Raw genomic sequence first — 19750 nt, 5'->3', positions numbered from 1 at the left:
GTCATTACCCACAAGGTTCCCAATGACAATGCTGCTTATCTAGCAGGTGTTGGCAAGTCACAGAGGACATGGTTGGTGCGGAGACAGTGTGCTGGAGGATCTGTCAATATTAGTCTTGGAGTCATATGTATTTGCAGAGGCTTCCACAACCCTCCACTAGTCTTGGTTACCAATCCTCATTAAAGGCCCAGTGATGTCAAGCTCTCCACCGCAGTGCCCAGACAGGAATATGCTCCAAGTATCTCATTTACTCTCAAAAAGAGGCTGGCCTTTTACAGGTGGAATTGGATATTGCTTTCAGCCCATTGGCTTGACCTTGTTCCTGCCTTCCTGGTCCATTTTGTGGGGAGAGCACTGAGTGGACCCACTGAGTAGGCACCCTGAGCAAATGCCTTTTCCAAAGTTACCCTCCTACCCCAAACTTGATTTGCCTTGGTCGCTGAAGGAGTAAGCAGAAGTGACACCCCTTGAACACCCCACATCTTTGTTGATTCATAGCACCCTTTCCTAGCATCCCAACCACCTGAAATTGTTACCTTTTGCCTTGTAAATCCCATTTTGAAACTATTGCCAGAGTGAAGTGGAAAGTGGGGGCTGTCAGCTCCCCAGCCACAGGTTTTCTAATCTTACTGGAGGGAAGGACTTGGGAAAGGTACACAGAGGTAGAGTGGAACTGGGGGGAAACACGCCCTGTACAAAAGCTGAGTAGCCAGATGTTCACTTTCACAGCTCTCCTGTAAGACTGGCAGGGCAGATATAGATTAAAATGAAGCACAAACTCCATTTAAAGTGCATTACAGCTCAGGAATCAGCTCCCCCTGGGCAGGAGAAGGGAGAAAAGGGCACAAGAGGCCACATCAGTCTCCTTCCTTATCTAGGACCACATGTCTCTCTCCTAGCTTTGTGAAGGGTGATTTACACCCTGGCTGGAATGACTGTCTTTCTGGGCTGATTACATCGGCAAATGCCCCCCAGAGGCCACAGCAGGATGGCCATATTCAGAAGCAGCAGCCAATAAATCTCAGAGGTCTATATTGCATTTCTCAGTACTCTCCCTCCTGGCCCTCTGCCAGGTGGGCTGTGGAAGTAGGAGAGGGCTTGGCTGGAAGGTTAGGGGAGGAAACCCTCCAATTCCTTTCATTACCGTCTTCTCTAAGTACTGTTTAGTTCTCATTCTTCCAAGTCATTCTGCCTCTGTCTTTATCCTGGGAGCAGGTGGGAATCAGCTCAATAAATTAGTCTAATAAATACCCTTATCTTTATATGTAGAAGTCCTGGGTTCTCCTAAGTATTTAATCTTGGTAGAGTAGCTTGGTCTCTTAACCATCATCTGAAAATGATGAGGCTCCTAAATGGTCTCTCTAGCCACCTTTCTCAGTGATCTTTTGTCCAGGGAGATCTCCACAATTTAGTCTGAGGGAAGTTTGATCCTTCCATCCTCCCTCATGACACTGAAGGGGCTGAATTTTGGAGGAGTCTAGTCTAGCAAAGGTCCTGGGATCTGGCCTCAGGTTTGTTCCCAGCAAAGCCATTTCAGCTGTCTGGGATCCATCTTTGCAGAATCTTGGGGTTAATAACAACAACCGAATCTCACCCTTGAAGATATTTACGAGGCGAAATGAAATCACAGATGTGCAAATTCTAAAAGAAAAAATATACTTGAAATGTAAGTGCCCTTGTGCGTTTGTTCAAGTTTTGTTATGTCATTTGGGTTAGTTGTTCCTTGGTGGTAGAGGGGGTTCCGGAAAGTGAGACAGGATGCTTTTTTTCTTAATAAATATCTGGACCCCAGAGATGGCGAGTTTCCATTGACAGTTTCCACACTGTCTTGGGTAGAAGTCCTCCTCTAAACGAAGTTGGCGGCCGACAGCATGTGGGCCGGCTGGGGTGGAGCACTCTTCAGAGCCAAAGACCGGCCGCTCCGGGGCGCGTGCCCTCGCTCGCCCTCACCCCAGCCCTGCCGGTCCAGGAGGAGAGTCGGCGTGGTGCGTCCGTCCACTTTGGAGTTGGAGGGCGGCGCCCGGAACCCTGGTGGGAGCGTGTTGGCGCCGCGCGCGCGAGGCGGGGCGGGAGGCGGTGGTGGGAGGCGCCGGCGGAGGAACCTGGCTCGCAGAGCTCCAGCGCGAGGGGAGAGGGCGCTCCGTGCCTGGTGCAGGCAGAGCGCCCTGGGACGCCGACAGTCGGCTAGCGCACCTCGCCAATGGCGCGCCCCCCGAGCCCACGACCAATGCTGCCTGCACTCCTGCTGCTGCTGCCGCTGCTGCTCCGAGCGGGTGAGTGTCGTCTGTGCGTCCGCGGAGTCCACTCCGGCTGGGGCGGGAGAGGGCGGGGGCTGGGGTGGTGGTGAGTGGTGGTGGTGACCGTGTAGGTGGGGTCCCGGCACCAGTGCCCAGAGAGGTCTCAGGCCCCACACTGCTGCCTGGTGCGGGGCGTCCGTCTGTCCGAGCCTGGGGAACTGGAGGAGGAAGCCCAGGGTGTCAGGAAGGGGCTGGGTTCCACACCTAGTCCAGTGACTTAACTTGTAGATTGAGTGCCAGCCATGACCAGGGCACCCAAGCATCTCTTCGCTCCTCGTTCCCCCTCTTTCCCCGTTTGAAGTGCGTCTGTACAGTCACAGAACAGCCAGCAGCTAGGCCACTACCACTACAGCATCTCTAGGGGGCGGGGAGAGTCAGAAGCGGGACTGCCTTTTGCTCCACATGGGCTTCACCTCTTCCACCCCATGTAAGGACTGCGGAAGCGGATACTAGGTACAGGTGAAGCTGGAGAAGTTTTTGTTAGGGCTGACTTGTCATTGGGAACTCCCTGGCCGTCCAGTGGTTAGCACTCTGCACTTTCATGGAAAAAACAAACAAACAAACACAACTGACGTCACAAATTAAGGTTGAAAACTGCTTCCCAATACTTGCCAACATCATTATTTGGTTGTGTGATTGAGAGTATTGCTCACCATCAACAAACCCTCTCTTCAGGATATACTTTATTATTATTTAAATTGGAGGGGAAAACTCACTAGTGGACAAGATGGCCTTTCCGTGCAAGCTGCCCAGCAACAGTGCCTTGCCCTGTTATAAATCCACAATAGGTGTTTTGTGGAATACATAGTTAAAGGCCGGGTTTTAGAACTATGCCATCCCCCCAAGGAGCATGCACGTGGCCTTTGGGAGTGGGATGGGTACATGGAATCTCATTGTGGGGCTCCTGTCCAGAGCCTGCCTGGAGGGAATCGTGAGTCAGAGACCACGTATCTACACATGACCTCAGTCCACAAAGTAGGACTGCAGAAGTGCAATCTTGGCTGAGAGACAGATATGGAAGGAAGGAAGGAAAGTACTGGTCTGTCCAGACTGACTTCATTAGTAAATCAGAGCAGCAAGACTTTACTGATCTGATTGGACTGCCCAGGATATTTCACTAACCCTAACAGTATGGCTGTATGTCAGGATCAGGGGTAAACTTTAAATACCTTCCTTGTGACCAATTTAGTGGAACAAGTTACCACCTGTTAATGATGAAACTTAACATGACCCCCACCTTCTTTTGTTGAGCTGCAGTGCCCTTAAATCTACTACTACTCACACTTGGTGAACTGTCAGCTTAGAAATGAGAGAGGTTTACTTTTGAAAATTGTTACGACTCAATATTTAGTCCAGTTAAAGCAATGAGACTTGGACCTGCTACGTTTCTTTCAGCAAGCACTTTCTGGGTACCTACCAGAAGTAACATCTTAAACATTCAGCATTTCTCAAACTGTTTAAATCCATGTCCCCTTTTGATAAAGATAAAAATCTCATGTCTTCCTTAAATAAATTTTGAAATTTCAGAATATTTTTAATGATACAAATGAACTTACAGAACAGAAACAGACTCATAGACTTAGAGAACGACCTTATGGTTAGCAGGTAGGAAGGGTTGGAGGGAGGAATAGTTAGGGAGTTTGGGATTGACATGTGCACACTGCTATACTTAAAATGGATAGCCAACAAGGACCTACTGTATAGCACAGGGAACTCTGCTCAATATTATTTAACAGCCTAAATAGGAAAAGAATTTGAAAAGGAATAGATACATGTATATGTATAACTGAATCACTTTGCTGTACACCTGAAACTAACACATTGTTAATCAACTATACTCCAATATAAAATAAAAAGTTTAATAAAAAAACTAGTTGCATTAAAAAAAGTTTTTTTGTTCATCTTCCACATATGAAATTGTCAAATATGCTTTTTTATGTGATTTTTTTAACATCTTTATTGGAGTATAATTGCTTTACAATGGTGTGTTAGTTTCTGCTTTATAACATAGTGAATCAGTTATACATATACATATGTCCCCATATCTCTTCCCTCTTGCGTCTCCCTCCCTCCCACCCTCCCTATCCCACCCGTCTAGGTGGGCACAAAGCACCAAGCTGATCTCCCTGTGCTATGCGGCTGCTTCCCGCTAGCTATCTGTTTTACGTTTGGTAGTGTATATATGTCCATGCCACTCTCTCACTTTGTCCCAGCTTACCCTTCCCCCTCCCCATATCCTCAAGTCCGTTCTCTAGTAGGTCTGTAAATATGCTTTTTTGAACCACACATTCCCTTTGGAAATTCTGATACACCCCCCAAATGGGCCCATCCTCTCTCTTCCCCATCCCGTGCATTGAGAAACTCTGGTTTAATCCAACCCCCTTTTTAAAAATCAAAATTAATACCAAAAATCCATTATGAACAAAATACCAAAATTTTAAATTAAAAGAGTAATAATGCCATGCTGAGGCATATTGGAACCTGAAGCAAAAGGAGAAATCAGTACTACTGATCCTGTCTTTTTTTACACATTGGATATGGCACCAATTCTCAAACTTTAGGTTACATCATTCTCTCCAGTAAACTTACTAAAATTCAGATTCCCAGGCTTTATCACCAGAGGTTCTGATTTGGTAGTTAGTGCTAGGGCTCAGAAATCTGCATTTTAATAAGTAATCTAATTGATTATTATGTGATTGGAAGATAAGGTTGGACTACCTAAACTCAGAGGCCCCTCCTAATTTTGGGACTCTTTGATTATAAGTAGAGAGAAGGGGCCCAGAGAAGTTATCAGGGTGGCTCATAAAATGTCTCTGTTATGTGGTCATTTTTAAAATATTAGTAGGCACTTACAAAGAACAAGCCCTGTTCTAGGCACTGGCAACAGAGTAGTGATAAGATAGACATGGAAGTCTAGCTGGGGAGATAATAAAAAATGAAGTAAAAAAATATCAAGTGGTTGGGTTTCCCTGGTGGTGCAGTGGTTGAGAGTCCGCCTGCTGATGCAGGGGACGCGAGTTCGTGCCCCGGTCCGGGAGGATCCTGCCTGCCGCGGAGCGGCTGGGCCCGTGAGCCATGGCCGCTGGGCCTGCGCGTAGGGAGCCTGTGCTCCACAACGGGAGAGGCCACAGCTGTGAGGGGCCCGCGTACCGCAAAAAAAAAAAAAAAAAAAATCAAGTGGTGATAAGTGCTATGCAGAGAATTGGAACAACAGTGTGTTAGAGTAGCTGGGGGGCTATTTTACATTGGTTGGTTGGGGATGGCCTTTGTGAGATGACACGCCATGTGAAGATCAGGTGGAAGAGCATTCAAAACAGAAAGAAGGCCAGTGCAGATGGAGGGAAGTGGGAGAGGAAGAGAGAGCAGGAGGTAAGATTAGAGAGGTGGGCAGGGACCAGGTCTTTACAAGGTTTTGTAAACCAAGGCACATAAACTAGACCTTAACCTAAGTTCAATGGAAGCTGTTGGAGGGATTTAAGCAGAGAAATGAGATCATCTGATTTACAGTTTTTAAGAGATGATCCCATATAATGCTAGTCAGTATTAGAATTATGTTATATTCACACAACGGATTGTTATACAGCAGTGAAAATAAGCTATTTACGACTATACTTATCAGTGTGGGTGAATTTCAGAAACGTAATATTGAGCAAAAGAAGCCAAAACAGCAAAAGCACATGTTGTATGATTGAAAAACAGGCAAAACAAATTGCTAATGTTAGAAATCAGGATATTGTATTATATTTGCTTCGTTGGGAAGATGGTGACTGGCAGATGGTTTCTGGGGTGCTGGTTATGTTCTGGTTCTTTACCTGGGGATCTGGTTACACAGGTGTATATAATTTGAAATTAAACTATATATTTTTGATTTATGTATTTTTCTATATGTTATACTTTAATTAATTTATTACCAAACATGATATACAAATGGCTAACAAACACATGAAAATATGCTCAATATCATTAGTTATTAGAGAAATGCAAGTGAAAACCACAGTGAGATACTACCTCACACCCACAAGGATGGCTATAAAAACAGAGCAAAAAACAGAAAACACGAGTTGGCAAGTATGTAGAGAAATTGGAACCACCCTCATGCATTGCTAATAGGAATGTAAAATGGGACAGCCACTGTGGAAAACAATTTGGTGGTTCATCAAAAAGTTAAACATAGAATTAACATATGACCCAGCAATTCCACTCCTGCGTATACACCCAAGAGAAATGAATACAGGTATTCAAGCAAATACTTGTACATGATTCTTCACTTAGCACTGTTCACAATAACCAAAAGGTGGAAACAACCCAAATGTACATCAACTAACATTTAGGTAAACAAAATATGGTATATCCATACAATGAAATATTATTCATAAGAAAGAATGAAATATTGATATATGCCACAATGTGGATAAACCTTGAAAACAGCATGTTAGGTGAAAGAAGCTAGATACAAAAGAGTATATATTTTATGGCTCTATTTACATGAAATACTAGAATAGGTAAATGTGTAGAGACAGAAAGCAGACTAGTGGTTGCCAGAGACTAGGGGAAAGGGAGAATGGAGAGTGACTGTTTAATGGGTATGGGCTTCCTATTAGGGTGATGAAAATGAATTGGAATTAGAAGTGATGGTCGTATAGCATGGTGAATGTACTAAATGCCACTTAACTGTACCCTTTAAGATAATTAAATTTATGTTGCATGAATTTTTTTCTTTCTCTTTTTCTTTTTAAAATGAAGTTTGTATAAAAAGAAACGAAATTGAATTTTTTGTTGTGAGGTGGATGGACCTAGAGTCTGTCATACAGAGTGAAGTAAGTCAGAAAGAGAAAAACAAATACCGTATGCTAACACATATATATGGAATCTAAGGAAAAAAAAAAAGAAAGGTCATGAAGAACCTAGGGGTAAGACGGGAATAAAGACACAGACCTACTAGAGAAGGGACTTGAGGATATGGGGAGGGGGAAGGGTAAGCTGCGACAAAGTGAGAGAGTAGCATGAACATATATACACTACCAAACGTAAAATAGATAGCTAGTGGGAAGCAGCCGCATGGCACAGGGAGATCAGCTCGGTGCTTTGTGACCACCTAGAGGGGTGGAATAGGGAGGGTGGGAGGGAGGGAGATGCAAGAGGGAAGAGATATGGGAACATATGTATATGTATAACTGATTCACTTTATTATAAAGCAAAAACTAACACACCATTGTAAAGCAATTATACTCCAATAAAGATGTTTAAAAAAATAATAAAAAAAATAAAGTTTGTACCTTTTGACTACCTTCATCCAGTTCTCCCTCCCCACCCTCTGCCTCTGGTAACTGCAAATCTGATTTCTTTTCCTATGAGTTTGTTTTTGAAGTATAATTGACCTACAGTACTATGTTCCTGGTGTACAACATAGTGATTTGCTATTTCTATACATTTCAGAATGATCACCAGGCATGAATTTTACCCCAATAAAAATTTTTTCCAACCTAAAAAAATTCTTAAAAAAGATGAATGCAACAACAAAAAGAAAGGTAATTATGTGAAGTGAAGGATGTGTTAATTTTAACACATCTTATTGTTAACACGTCTAATCTTACTATGGTAACATTTTACAATATATACATAAATCATCATGTTGTATACCTAAAGCTTAAACAATGTTATATGTCAATTATATCTCCATAAAGCTGGAAAACAAAAAAAGATGGCTGAATGGTATGGTAGAATGAATTTGGAAGGTGGAATCACTGAGACCAATAAGGACTCTCAACTAGTTCAGACACGAGTTGATGGTGGCTTGAGCTAAGGAGGTGGTGATAGCTGTGGAAAGAAGTGGACAGATTCCAGATATGTAGTGGAGTTGACAGGACTTACTGGATTGAACATAGAATGTGAAGGAAAGAGAAGAATTCAGAATGACTCCTAGATGTTCTGCCTTGAAAAACTGGGGGGTGATGGTGTGCTATTACCACTTGATAGGACCCTAAGTCCTAGGGTGCAGGGCCTTTCTCCAGAGCTGAACTATAACCAACCTTGATATTCCTGAGTGAGTGACAGAATCTGTAAAAGCCCCCCACCCCAACCCCAACCAGTTCCCACTGTAAGGTATTTTTAAGTGACTTTTTTTTTTTTTGCCGTACTGCGCAGCTTGTAGGATTTTCATTCCCTGACCACGGATCAAACCTGGGCCCCGGCAGTGAAAGTGCCGAGTCCTAACCACTGGACCGCCAGAGAATTCCCCTTAAGTGAAAGTGCCGAGTCCTAACCACTGGACCGCCAGAGAATTCCCCTTAAGTGACTTTTTTTTTTTTTTTTTTTTTTTTTTTGCGGTATGCGGGCCTCTCACTGTTGTGGCCTCTCCCATCGCAGAGCATAGGCTCCGGACGCGCAGGCTCAGCGGCCATGGCTCACGAGCCCAGCCGCTCCACAGCGTGCAGGATCTTCCCGGACCGGGGCATGACCCCGTGTCCCCTGAATCGGCAGGCGGACTCCCAACCATTGTGCCACCAGGGAAGCCCCCCTTAAGTGACTTTTAATGGAAGACTCAGAGTTACTGCTAACTGTCATTTAGCACTCTCATGCACATTCTCAGCTCTCTGGTTATGATGCTATCCCTGTCCATGGCATAGCTCTGCTCAGAGCCCTCTTCCCAGTGCCTGGCTGGGCCATCAGGCTCAGCTTCAAATAATGTCCCCCTCCCCCTCCCAGGAGGCTGAGCAGCTTGTCTTCATCAAACCCCCCTCTCTTCTTGAGCCTGATCTCTTCTGTCCATATTGTGACAGCTGCAGACTCTCTACTCCTACTGGACTTCTTTCTCCCCGCTAAAGGCTTTTGTGCCGCCCCAAGACTTTCCTGCTAAAGATTTCATCCAGAATCCCCCCACCCTACCTTATGACTAGGTTCTCCCAGACAGCTACTCTGACCTTATATGATCTCTCTCCCTCCATAGGGGACCACCTCCCCACAGAAGGCCGGCTCATGAACAGCTGTATCCAGGCCAGGAGAAAGTGCCAGGCCGATCCCACTTGCAATGCTACCTACCACTACTTGAATTCCTGTGCCTCTAGTATAAGCACCTCATCACCTGCAGAGGAGCCTTCAGTCCCTGAGGACTGCATGGAGGCAGCACAGCAACTCAGGAATAGTTCTCTGATGAGCTGCACATGCCATCGGCGCATGAAGAACCAAGCTACCTGCCTGGACATCTACTGGACCGTTCACCCTGCCCGTAGCCTTGGTGAGGCCCCCATCCTAGAGCGGGCTAAGCTAGGGAAGATGGCTCTTGGGAGTTGTTTTTTAATCCTGCCGGATATGGGCCGCATGGTAGATTCTGACAGGGATGATAATGAAGCTCTGCATTTGACGTCAGTAAGAAATGGAAGGAGGAATTGGCAGTATGCTTTTTGGCCCCACAGTACTGCCCTCCCTTCTCACTACTTTCCCCTTTTTTTTAATCTGGAAACATGTAGCTGCCTCTTGGAAGGTCTCTGAACCAGGCTAAGGCCCAACATGGGGAGCTCCTGGAACAGACAGATATGGAGAGGAAATGGAGGGAAATGGTCCTAACTCATAAACAGGCTGCAAATACAACATAATCCATAGGTTCAGAGAGACTGGGAGGCAGTGTCCTGGTCCAGCCTTTAACAGAGAGGATATTCATTAACCAGACAAGAGATGATAAAAGACGGAAGGCACTGGAAGAGCCAAAGAGAGGAGCTTCCTCTGACTCTGGAGATCCCCTTCCGTATCAGTCAGCTTTTACTAGACTGTGCTGCAGTAACACAACAGGGTCTTGTAAAACAAAGGTTAAGTTCTTGCTCATGTTCTGTCTTGGCTGTGTCATGTGTCCTCTTCATTCTGGGATCCAGTACAGCCTCTACCTGAGATGTTCCCTTCTCATGGCAGAACCATTTGATGCCTTTAAAAGCTTCTGCTCAGATGTTACATAAAATACTTCTGCTCACATTCCATTGACAAAGCAAATCACGTGGTCATACCTGACATCAGTGGGAAGGGGAAGTATACTCCTCCCACAGGGGACACTGAAAATCACATGGCAATAACTGAGTATGTATAGTCTTACAGGGAGGACAAAAATAATTGTAAACAATAATGCAATCTACCATAGTCCACCAGTTGGTCAAAACATTCATTTCCCTCCCTTTCACAAGCAAAATATACCTACTCACTTTCTAAGGAAGGTGCCTAAGAATTCTATCTAAGCAGGACATCAGGCTCCAAGTCTAGGATCTTGTGATAATTTCTATATCAGGTCTGGATGTGGTTTCTGTTAATCTAGAAACCTATGCGCTAACAAGTCATCTGCTGGGCTTCCCTGGTGGCGCAGTGGTTAAGAATCCACCTGCCAATGCAGGGGACAGGGGTTTGAGCCCTGGTCTGGGAAGATCCCACATGCCACAGAGCAACTAAGCCCATGCGCCACAACTACTGAACCTGCACTCTAGAGCCCGCGTGCCACACTACTGAAGCCCGTGCGCCTAGAGCCCATGCTCTGCAACGAGAAGCCACGACAATGAGAAGCTCGTGCACCGCAATAATTAGTAGCCCCCGCTCGCTGCAACTAGAGAAAGCCCGCACACAGCAATGAAGACCCAACACAGCCAAAAATACAGATAAATAAATTTTTAAAAAAGTCATCCTCTTCCCATCTATACTCAATATATAGTAATGGAATGGGGACAGGAGAAGCACAACAAACTCTCAGGTAGAAAGAGGAGTAATGGGAAGCACACAGCAGACATTGATTCATAGCAGTTCTGAAGTCCTGCCACACAATTGTTGCAAGGGCTGTCTTCCCTGGGAGTAGGGATTGCTCTTTAATAAGGCCCTGCTTTTGCTCATTGGGGAGCAAAAGCCCAGGAGTTTCCCAGTCCCCTGGGAGGTCCTTCGTTTCCCATTATTTTCTTGGGCTACATCTGGAAAGGGCATTGGAGACTATGACCTCCTTAGGGATTGAGTAGCATTCTCCACTTGCTTCCTACCTGAGGAATGTTGGAGCATCTTAAGTCTCAAATAGTTAGAGTCTCTTTTAATCCAGGCTGGTGGCTCTTAGCAGTACAACTCTCTCAAAACATAATTGCGTTTTATGTCTGATTTCTGTCACCTCATGTGCCAGTAGCCTTTCCTATAATCCCTTTCAAGACATACATCTCTTTTGAGACCTAATTAGAGGTACCTTGCCCTTATCAAGCTTCTGTGGGAGAGCCACTATCTTAGTCTTTTTTCCCTGAGAACATTTGTCCAACAGGCAGGATTTATCGGATACTGTCTTAATCAGTGAGAGATCTCCACAAAGGGCATGATAGCCACAAACTTGAATTGGTCTCTGGCCCAAGGCTGAGTTGTAATTGACCTTATTACTCAATGCATTTTTCAATTTTACCTTTTACTATTTGAATATGAGGAGTAGCATTTCTTAATTTTGCAGGTCCTAGAATTTCTGTATTCTTTCTTTTCTGTTTCCTCTCTGTGTGTAAACTGGTCAGTTCTCTGAGCGTATATCTTTCTCATAGTACCATGCCAAGTGTGGCTATCAGCAATCAAGACATATTAGTAATCTTCAGCTTCTCTGCTTCTTCCCCTTAAAGCACAAGCTCACTCAGTACATCATCTTCCTTCCAAGTTATTGCAGGCAACAATTTTACCAAATGCTTTGCCACTGCATAATGAGGGCTGCCATCTTCCCAGCCCCCAGTAACAGCTTATTCACCACCCACTACCTAGTCCCAAAGCCAATACCATTTATTTTAGATCCTTTTTTGTTACTTCAGCACTCCATTTCTAGATACCAATCACATTTTTTAACATCTTTATTGGAGTATAATTGCTTTACAATGTTATGTTAGTTTCTGCTGTATAACAAAGTGAATCATCTATATGTATACATATATCCCCATATCCCCTCCCTGTTGCATCTCCCTCCTACCCTCCCTGTCCCAACCCTCTAGGTGGTCACAAAGCACCGAGCTGATCTCCCTGTGCTATGCAGCTGCTTCCCACTAGCTATCTGTTTTACATTTGGTAATGTATATATGTCAATGCTACTCTCTCACTGCATCACAGATTACCCTTCCTCCTCCCCGTGTCCTCTCTCTCTATGTCTGCGTCTTTATTCCTGTCCTGCTCCTAGGTGCATCAGAACCATTTTATTTTTTTAGATTCCATTACATGACCAATTACATTTTTAATAAGAATTTGCTAAATTATGCAGCCAACCCCAAATCTCTGGCTTTCACCAACAAAAATATATCTTTTGTTCATGTTACACATTTGCTGTGGGCTTCCATGAGTTGGCTTTGGAGGACAATTTTGTTATTTATTTATTTATCTATTTTTGACTGCATTGGGTCTTCGTTGCAGTGCGTGGCCTTCTCATTGCGCTGGCTTCTCTTGTTGTGGAGCACGGGCTCTAGGCATGCGGGCTTCGGTGGTTGTGGCTCGCGGGCTCTAGAGCGCAGGCTCAGTAGTTGTGGCGCACGGGCTTAGTTGCTCCACGGCACGTGGGACCTTCCCGGACCAGGGATCGAACCCGTGTCCCCTGCATTGGCAGGAGGATTCTTAACCACTGCGCCACCAGGGAAGTCCTATGAGTTGGCTTTGTCTTTGCTCCACTTGCCTTCTTCATTTGAGGATCCAGGATGGTAGATGGAAAAGAGCCAAGCAGGACCACATGATAGTTCTTGAAACTTAGAGGTGATTATGCCTCTTTAGCTCACAGTCCACAGGCCAAAGCAAGTCACATGGCCAAGCCTTACAGTAGCGTGGGAAAGTACAGTCCTCTCATAGGTGGCCTAAAAGTCACAAGGCAACAGGTGAGGTTGTATAATCCTCCGACAGTAAGCAATTGGAAACAAATTCTCTTTGTTCCCTGATTTCCACTCCTCATCCTAATCACTTCTCTTTTAGAACTTCCACTGAGACTTCTCCCTGAATGCTCTTGTCTCCACCTCTTTTCCCTTGGGAGCTCCCAGGTCTTCCCAAGCATCCAAACCATCCTTTCCTATTGGCTTGATATCATCTATATCCCTTCCCGCCTAAAGACATATTCACAAAGCCTATTGGGTGACATCCCTGCAAGCTCATCTCTGTCTTCAACATTTATTGAGCACCTACCATGTGTATGAGCTATGCAGTGATCTTGTTTTTTTAACTGAAGTACAGGTTGGTTAACAATGTTGTGTATGCAGTGATTTTATAAGACCTAGTGATTTTATAAGGTCTTAAGGAGCCCACAGCCCCATGGGGTGTTTGAAAGAGATGTGTTTCCTTTCAGATAATTTCTCTCCCTTCTCTGCTTTTCTCAGTCAGGTTCAGTTCCAGATCTAGTCTCATTTGCATCACCTCAGCATGCAATGCATCTCCATAGCCAAGTGGTCAGGCCTGGAACAGAGTCCACTACTGCCCCTTCTCCAATAGCAAGAGAAAACAAGACAGAGTCCCCTTGCCTGCTTATGTGCCCACAGGTGATACTTGTAGTAGTTAGGAGCAGAGACTCTGAAATCAGGTAATCCAGGTTTCAAATCCCGGCTCCATTTACTAGCTTATGTGAACTTGAGCAAGTGAATTAACCTCTCTTATCCTCAGTTTCCTTTTACCTACCCAAAGACTTCTATGAAGACTAAGTGAAATTGTATGTATATATATATATTTTTTTCCACTTGCACCATAGTGCCCAGTAAACAGTGTGCTCAACAAACAGTAGCTTTATTATTCTTATCATTAAACCCAGCTTATTTGTCAAGCCTAGCCTATACCTTTATGGCCCTGTTCTTTTTCTCTCCTCTGCCCAGCATGCAGCTATTTAGGTAGAGACTGTGCTTCTTCTTTTTCTCCAGCAGCTTCAACCCCTCCTGCTCCCACCCCCAGCCCCATCCTCAGGATTCTGGTGCTCCCCACCTTGTCTCTAGGTGACTATGAGCTGGATGTCTCTCCCTATGAAGATACAGTGACCAGAAAACCCTGGAAAATGAATTTCAGCAAACTGAACATGCTCAAACCAGGTGTGGAAGGCAAGCTGGGGCTGGGGTGTGGGAGGGCCTGGACCCTGAGGGAAGGGTGGCTAGTGGGGAACACAAGCTGGGAGAATGAAGGGAGAGAGTTGTGGCCTGCCAGGTAACTAAAGAAGCACTCTCAGGGTGAGAGTCTGAGCTATGCCGCATGATCTAGTCTCACGAGTTAACACAGAGCAATAGTTATTAGGGAGATATTCCAAGAGAGCCCATTAGAGCTCCCTGGTTCCAAAAGGTGGATCTCTACAAAGGCTTTGGTGGGAGTGGCAGCAGTCCCAGAAAAAAAAAGTGCTGAAATGGAGTATTTACCCTAATTCGAGGCAGCCAGGAAAGTAGCTTTTTGTCCCTGAAGACTAGGAAATTGCTTGTTTTCAACCATTCTAATGGGATGGGCGAGGTGTTGGGCAGGGAAAATGGTGAGAGAGAGCGTGACTCCTCAGGGGTGACTCAGGGTGGGGAGCCATCTGTCTGGCAAGGACTAATATGATGCATGTTTTTCAGGAAAGTGAGGCTGTTGTATTAATTGGAAAGGAACACACACATGCACTCTCTTTTTGAGAAAGATGTGAGCTTTGTTGTACAGTCAGTACTGTGTATTAGAATTTTGAGAGAAAAGCATAGAGATTTATGTATTACAAACTCTAGGTTACAGGGAATCTGGGAATAACCTATTCCAGTTATTCCATTGTTCTGACTGCTGGAATATTCTGTTAATAGAACTATCACCATAATTTCCCAAGATTCAGAGTGTGGGGGGTTTTATGCATGCATCAGTCAATGAAAGATGGGCAGAATAGACAGATGCAGAACCAAAATCCTAAATAGAATTTGGTTGCATCTGCTGTGGACAATCCAGAAAGTACTTTTCTGTGCCAGGAGGATTGCAGGATCCTAGTTCCCCTACCAGGGATGCAACCCCTCAGAAGTGAAAATGGGGAGCCCTAACCACTGGACTGCCAGGGAATTTGCCAGAAAGTACTTTAGAATGTTGTAGGGCCTCTTGGTTACAATTTCCACCATGGGATCTCACTCATTGCATAGGATTGAGGAAAGGGTTTGGTTAGATGTATATGGCTTTTTTTTTTTTTTTTTAAACCTAGGCAAGCTGAGGAGCAGGATGGGAGAGGCTCACGAATACCTGATACGGTTTGTGGGTAGAGGGAAAGGCCTTATTCGGTGCAGTCCTCCCTGACAGGAGTGCCTTCACACTACCGTCCTTGTGAAATCAGAGGGTTGCCGGGATTCCTGGGGAGGCTGGGCTGCACGTCTGCAGAGAGGACTGCTGACTTGGTGCCCCTCTCCCCCCAGACTCGGACCTCTGCCTCAAGTTCGCCATGCTGTGCACTCTTAATGACAAGTGTGACCGGCTGCGCAAGGCGTACGGGGAGGCGTGCTCCGGGTCCCGCTGCCAGCGCCGCACTTGCCAAAGGCAGCTGCGCTCCTTTTTCGAGAAGGCGTCGGAGCCCCACGCTCAGGGCCTGCTGCTGTGCCCGTGCGCGCCCACCGACCAGGGTTGCGGGCAGCGCCGGCGCAACACCATCGCCCCCAGCTGCTCACTGCCATCGGAGGCCCCCAACTGCCTGGAGCTGTGGCACATATGCCTGTCCGACCCGCTGTGCAGGTGCCGGGTGCTGGGTGCGGGCAGACGGGGTGGACACCACTCCTTCGGCGCCTCCTTCCTGGGCAGGGCTGGGTCTGAACCACCCTCCCCCCCCCCCCACCCCTCCGCAAGGCACCATGAACCGACTTTACCATGTAGCTACCCTGGATACTTTCTGAAACTCTTTTATAAAAAAATAAAATAAAATAAAATTATATAGAGAGAGTGTAAAAACTTTAGGAAATATAAAACTGTGTTAAAATATCACTCAAAACCTGTCACCTGGAGGTAATCTACCATAATTTGGGGAGCATTTCCTTCCAGTCTTTTTTCTCTCCAGGTAAACAAAATCAGACACCAACCTTGTTTTGCAACCTGGTTCTACCACTTACTTCTCTGTATAACCTTGGGCAAGTTACTTTACCTCTCTGAGTCCCACTTCCTCTTCTGTAAGATATTACATGGAGCTCTCAAAAATCATAATACTAACACTTACTGAGTAAGTGTTAGTTACTTACTATGGGCTAAGTACTATTTTAAGTACTTAACATCTATTAATTTATCTAAGCTTCACAAGAACCCTATAAGATAGTTGCTATTATTACTATTTTTTTTTATCATCCTCAGTTTACAAATGAAGAAACCACAGCAGAGAAAGTTTAAATAACTTGCTCAAATTCACCTAGGTAGTAAGTCAGGTTTGTTAATGAGGTTTGGATTTCCTTCATAGGTAGTCTGGCCTAGAGCCTGTGCTCCTAGAGGCTCTGTTATGCTGCCTGTTATTATGCTGGGAGCTATGGGTTGGCCAAAAAGTTCGTTTGGGTTTTTAATGGAAAAACCCGAACGAACTTTTTGGCCAACCCAATATTACTATTACTGTTACATAACAAGTGCTGGGCTAGATGACTAAGATACTGTCCCTTCCTTCAAGGAGTTTGCAGCTGCGTGGGGATGACAGATAAGTAAACCACCAATCTAACACAAAGCAAAATATAAGGAAAAGTGCACAAATATACACACAAAAATATACTCATCGTTCCATCCCCTGAAGATAACCAGCTTTACCTATTGTAGGATGAGTGTTAAAAATAATAATATCTAACATTTACTGAACACTCACTGTATACCAGGCACTGTGTTAAATGCTATACATGTATTCTCTTACTTCATCCTCACAAAAATCCTCAAGGTAGTGTTATTTTCATCTCTATTTACTGTCAAGGAAATTGAAACTGAAGAAACTGCCTGAGATCTCATAATTAGGGATTGTGGAGCCCAAATTTAGAGTGATATGCTGTGGAGGCTGGGGTGATGGTGCATTTAATTGTGACAGGAGCAGGCTTCACTGAGGAGGACGCCATGGGCCAGGCTCTGAAAAAGGCAGAGGCGGATTTGGCATGAAGATGGGCATCTCAACTAAAGGGGCAGCAAGGTGACACTGTGGCAAGGTGAAGGCTGCAGGCCACACCATCAACAGGGACTCTTAAAATTTCCCTTCTTCAGATCGCGCCTGGCGGATTTTCAGACCCACTGCCATCCCATGGACATCCTAGGGACCTGTGCAACAGAGCAGTCCAAATGTCTGCGAGCATACATGGGGCTGATTGGTGAGGCTGGGGGGCATGTTTAGGAAGCCTACAGGTTGGCCAGCCTGGGGGGGGGGGTGAAAATGCTCTGGAGACTGAACCCCCATGGAGTGGTCCTGAGACAGGTGGGAGAGGATGGGAGCTGAAGGTAGGGTTGGCTTAGGCACTGACAATCCTCTTTTCACCCCATAGGGACTGCCATGACTCCCAACTTTGTCAGCAACGTCAATGCCAGTGTTGCCTTAAGCTGCACCTGCCGAGGCAGTGGCAATCTGCAGGAGGAGTGTGAGCAGCTGGAAGAGTCCTTCTCCCGAAACCCCTGCCTCAGTGAGTGCTCTCCACCTGCTCCCAGCCCCCGTGGCTGGCTCAGCTTGACCCAGGGAGAGGGAAAGGGTCCGCTCTGTGGTCCACTGGTTCCATCCATCTCCTGCAGACGGAGCAGCCCCCTCCTCAGCATAGGCTTACATCTCCCCAACCTGAGCCTTTCTGCCTTCTCCCATTCTATTAGTGACCCACCCCCATCCCCGGCCATGCTGCCTCTTCACTTGCCTGGGCCCTAGGGACACTCTTCAGCTCAAGGAATAGCAAGCAGAATGAGATAATATCCCATTCCCAGCTGCCACTCACCCACCCTTGCATATCCCAGGGTCCCTGAGACATTCCCTTTCCTTCTTTGGGAGCCTGAGAGATCTCTAACATCTGCGTGCTTTCAGTCTTCCTTCTCTCCTCTCCTCAGTGGAGGCCATTGCAGCTAAGATGCGTTTTCACAGCCAACTCTTCTCCCAGGACTGGACAGCCTCTACCTTTTCCATGATGGAACGCCAGGTAGGGCCTCCTCTGTTACACCTCTCCTACCTTTACTGGACCGCTGGGGGAAACCCAGACAAGGCAGGCAAGAGATTGGATGGGGGCGGTGAACTCCTTGTGGTCATGAATATTTTAGACCTCTAGCAGACACCTCAGGGGAGGAGGACAGGCCTTGACTGAGGCTAAGGTGGTGAAAAGGGTGGAGCTGACTCCATTTTATTTTTTCCACAGAACAAAAACCCTGCTCTGAGGCCACAGCCCTGGGTGCCCTCTCTTTTCTCCTGTACACTTACCTTGATTCTGCTCCTGAGCCTCTGGTAGCTGGACTTCCCTGGGGGCCCTCTTCTCCTTTACCACACCCAGCTGACCTGCAGCCTGCAAGGGTTGAGGAAAGGACAGCATCAGGAAGGAGGTTTGGTATACAACATGGCAACACTGACGTTACCCCACACCTCCAGTTGACTCCAGATTAGGCCACAGTAGAAGCTGACTAGCCTAGTTCTCATTCCCTTCACTTCTTTTTTTGTTTTGTGTTGTTGTTGTTGTTGTTGTTTTTGGCCGTGCCTCTTGGCTTTTGGGATCTTAGTTCCCCGACCAGGGATTGAACTGGTCCCTTGGCAGTGAAAGCTCGGAGTCCTAACCACTGGACCGCCAGGGTCATTCCCTTCACTTCTGACTCAGGCTGCCCCTCCTTAGGACTTTAGCCATATCTTCTGGTGATGTCCAGCTCTACCAGGCTCTCTCCCTACCCCTTTCTTCTGCCCACCAGCATCACCCAGGCTCTAACAAATCAGTCACGCTCTCTTGCATTCTCCAGGTAGGCAGGGCTGGGTGTTCTGAAGCAACCTAGAAAGACATTCCTCATGGTGAGGAAAGCTGGAGCAAGACTCTTGGCCCCTTGTCTCCTCCTCTGAATGGGGAATGGGAACCTACTGCCTTCCCAGGGATCCTACAGAACATTTGAGCATCACGAGCTAGAGCATATGGGCCTTGCTTTCTTCCTGCTACTGTCCCAAAGTCCCCTTAGCCTCTTGGATCATGATTAAACATTTTAACTTAAAACTTTTCTCTTTTCCCGTTGTCTCATACTGTGAATTTATATAGAACTAGGGGTGTTACAGACACAAGAGCACAGGCCAGGTGATCTAGGAGACACAGCAACCCTGCCACCAGATGCTATGTGACCCCCCAGGCAAGTCTCTCAGCCTCTCTGTGTACTTGACATGGAGTTGGAAGAAAAATAACTTATGTGAGGCTGTGGACTGGGTACCTGTTCCAGCTCCAGCCATTTTGGGCATGCTGCGTGGGATCTGCCACAGCAGCTGAAGGGGGAGGGTCCATAGTCAACCACAGCGTTTGAGCACCTGCTTGTGTTATTGGTCTGCTCCATACCATAATGGGGGCCGGAGGAAAGGAGAGACTGGTTCTTGAACT

At 46.1% G+C, this 19750-nt stretch overlaps 1 protein-coding gene across 2 annotated transcripts; it reads left to right on the top strand.

Annotated features, from left to right (window-relative positions):
* The first annotated feature begins 1944 nt into the window (after nt 1–1944).
* Nucleotides 1945–19382, top strand: GFRA3 (GDNF family receptor alpha 3). Of its 2 annotated transcripts, XM_067731865.1 has the most exons (8): nt 1951–2273; nt 9244–9531; nt 14222–14314; nt 15632–15944; nt 17427–17530; nt 17702–17836; nt 18246–18334; nt 18548–19382. In XM_067731865.1, exons 1-8 carry the CDS (start codon nt 2201–2203, stop codon nt 18635–18637), a joined length of 1185 nt encoding a protein of 394 aa, XP_067587966.1. In that variant the 5' UTR covers nt 1951–2200; the 3' UTR covers nt 18638–19382. The 2 variants fall into 2 exon arrangements, with proteins under 2 accessions (XP_067587967.1, XP_067587966.1); XM_067731866.1 differs by lacking the exon at nt 9244–9531 and having other exon boundaries at nt 1945–2273.
* The last annotated feature ends 368 nt before the right edge of the window (nt 19383–19750 follow it).

Source organism: Pseudorca crassidens, chromosome 3, assembly GCF_039906515.1.
Source record: "Pseudorca crassidens isolate mPseCra1 chromosome 3, mPseCra1.hap1, whole genome shotgun sequence".
Lineage (NCBI taxonomy): Eukaryota > Metazoa > Chordata > Mammalia > Artiodactyla > Delphinidae > Pseudorca > Pseudorca crassidens.
This window is presented reverse-complemented; position numbering and strand designations above follow the sequence as displayed.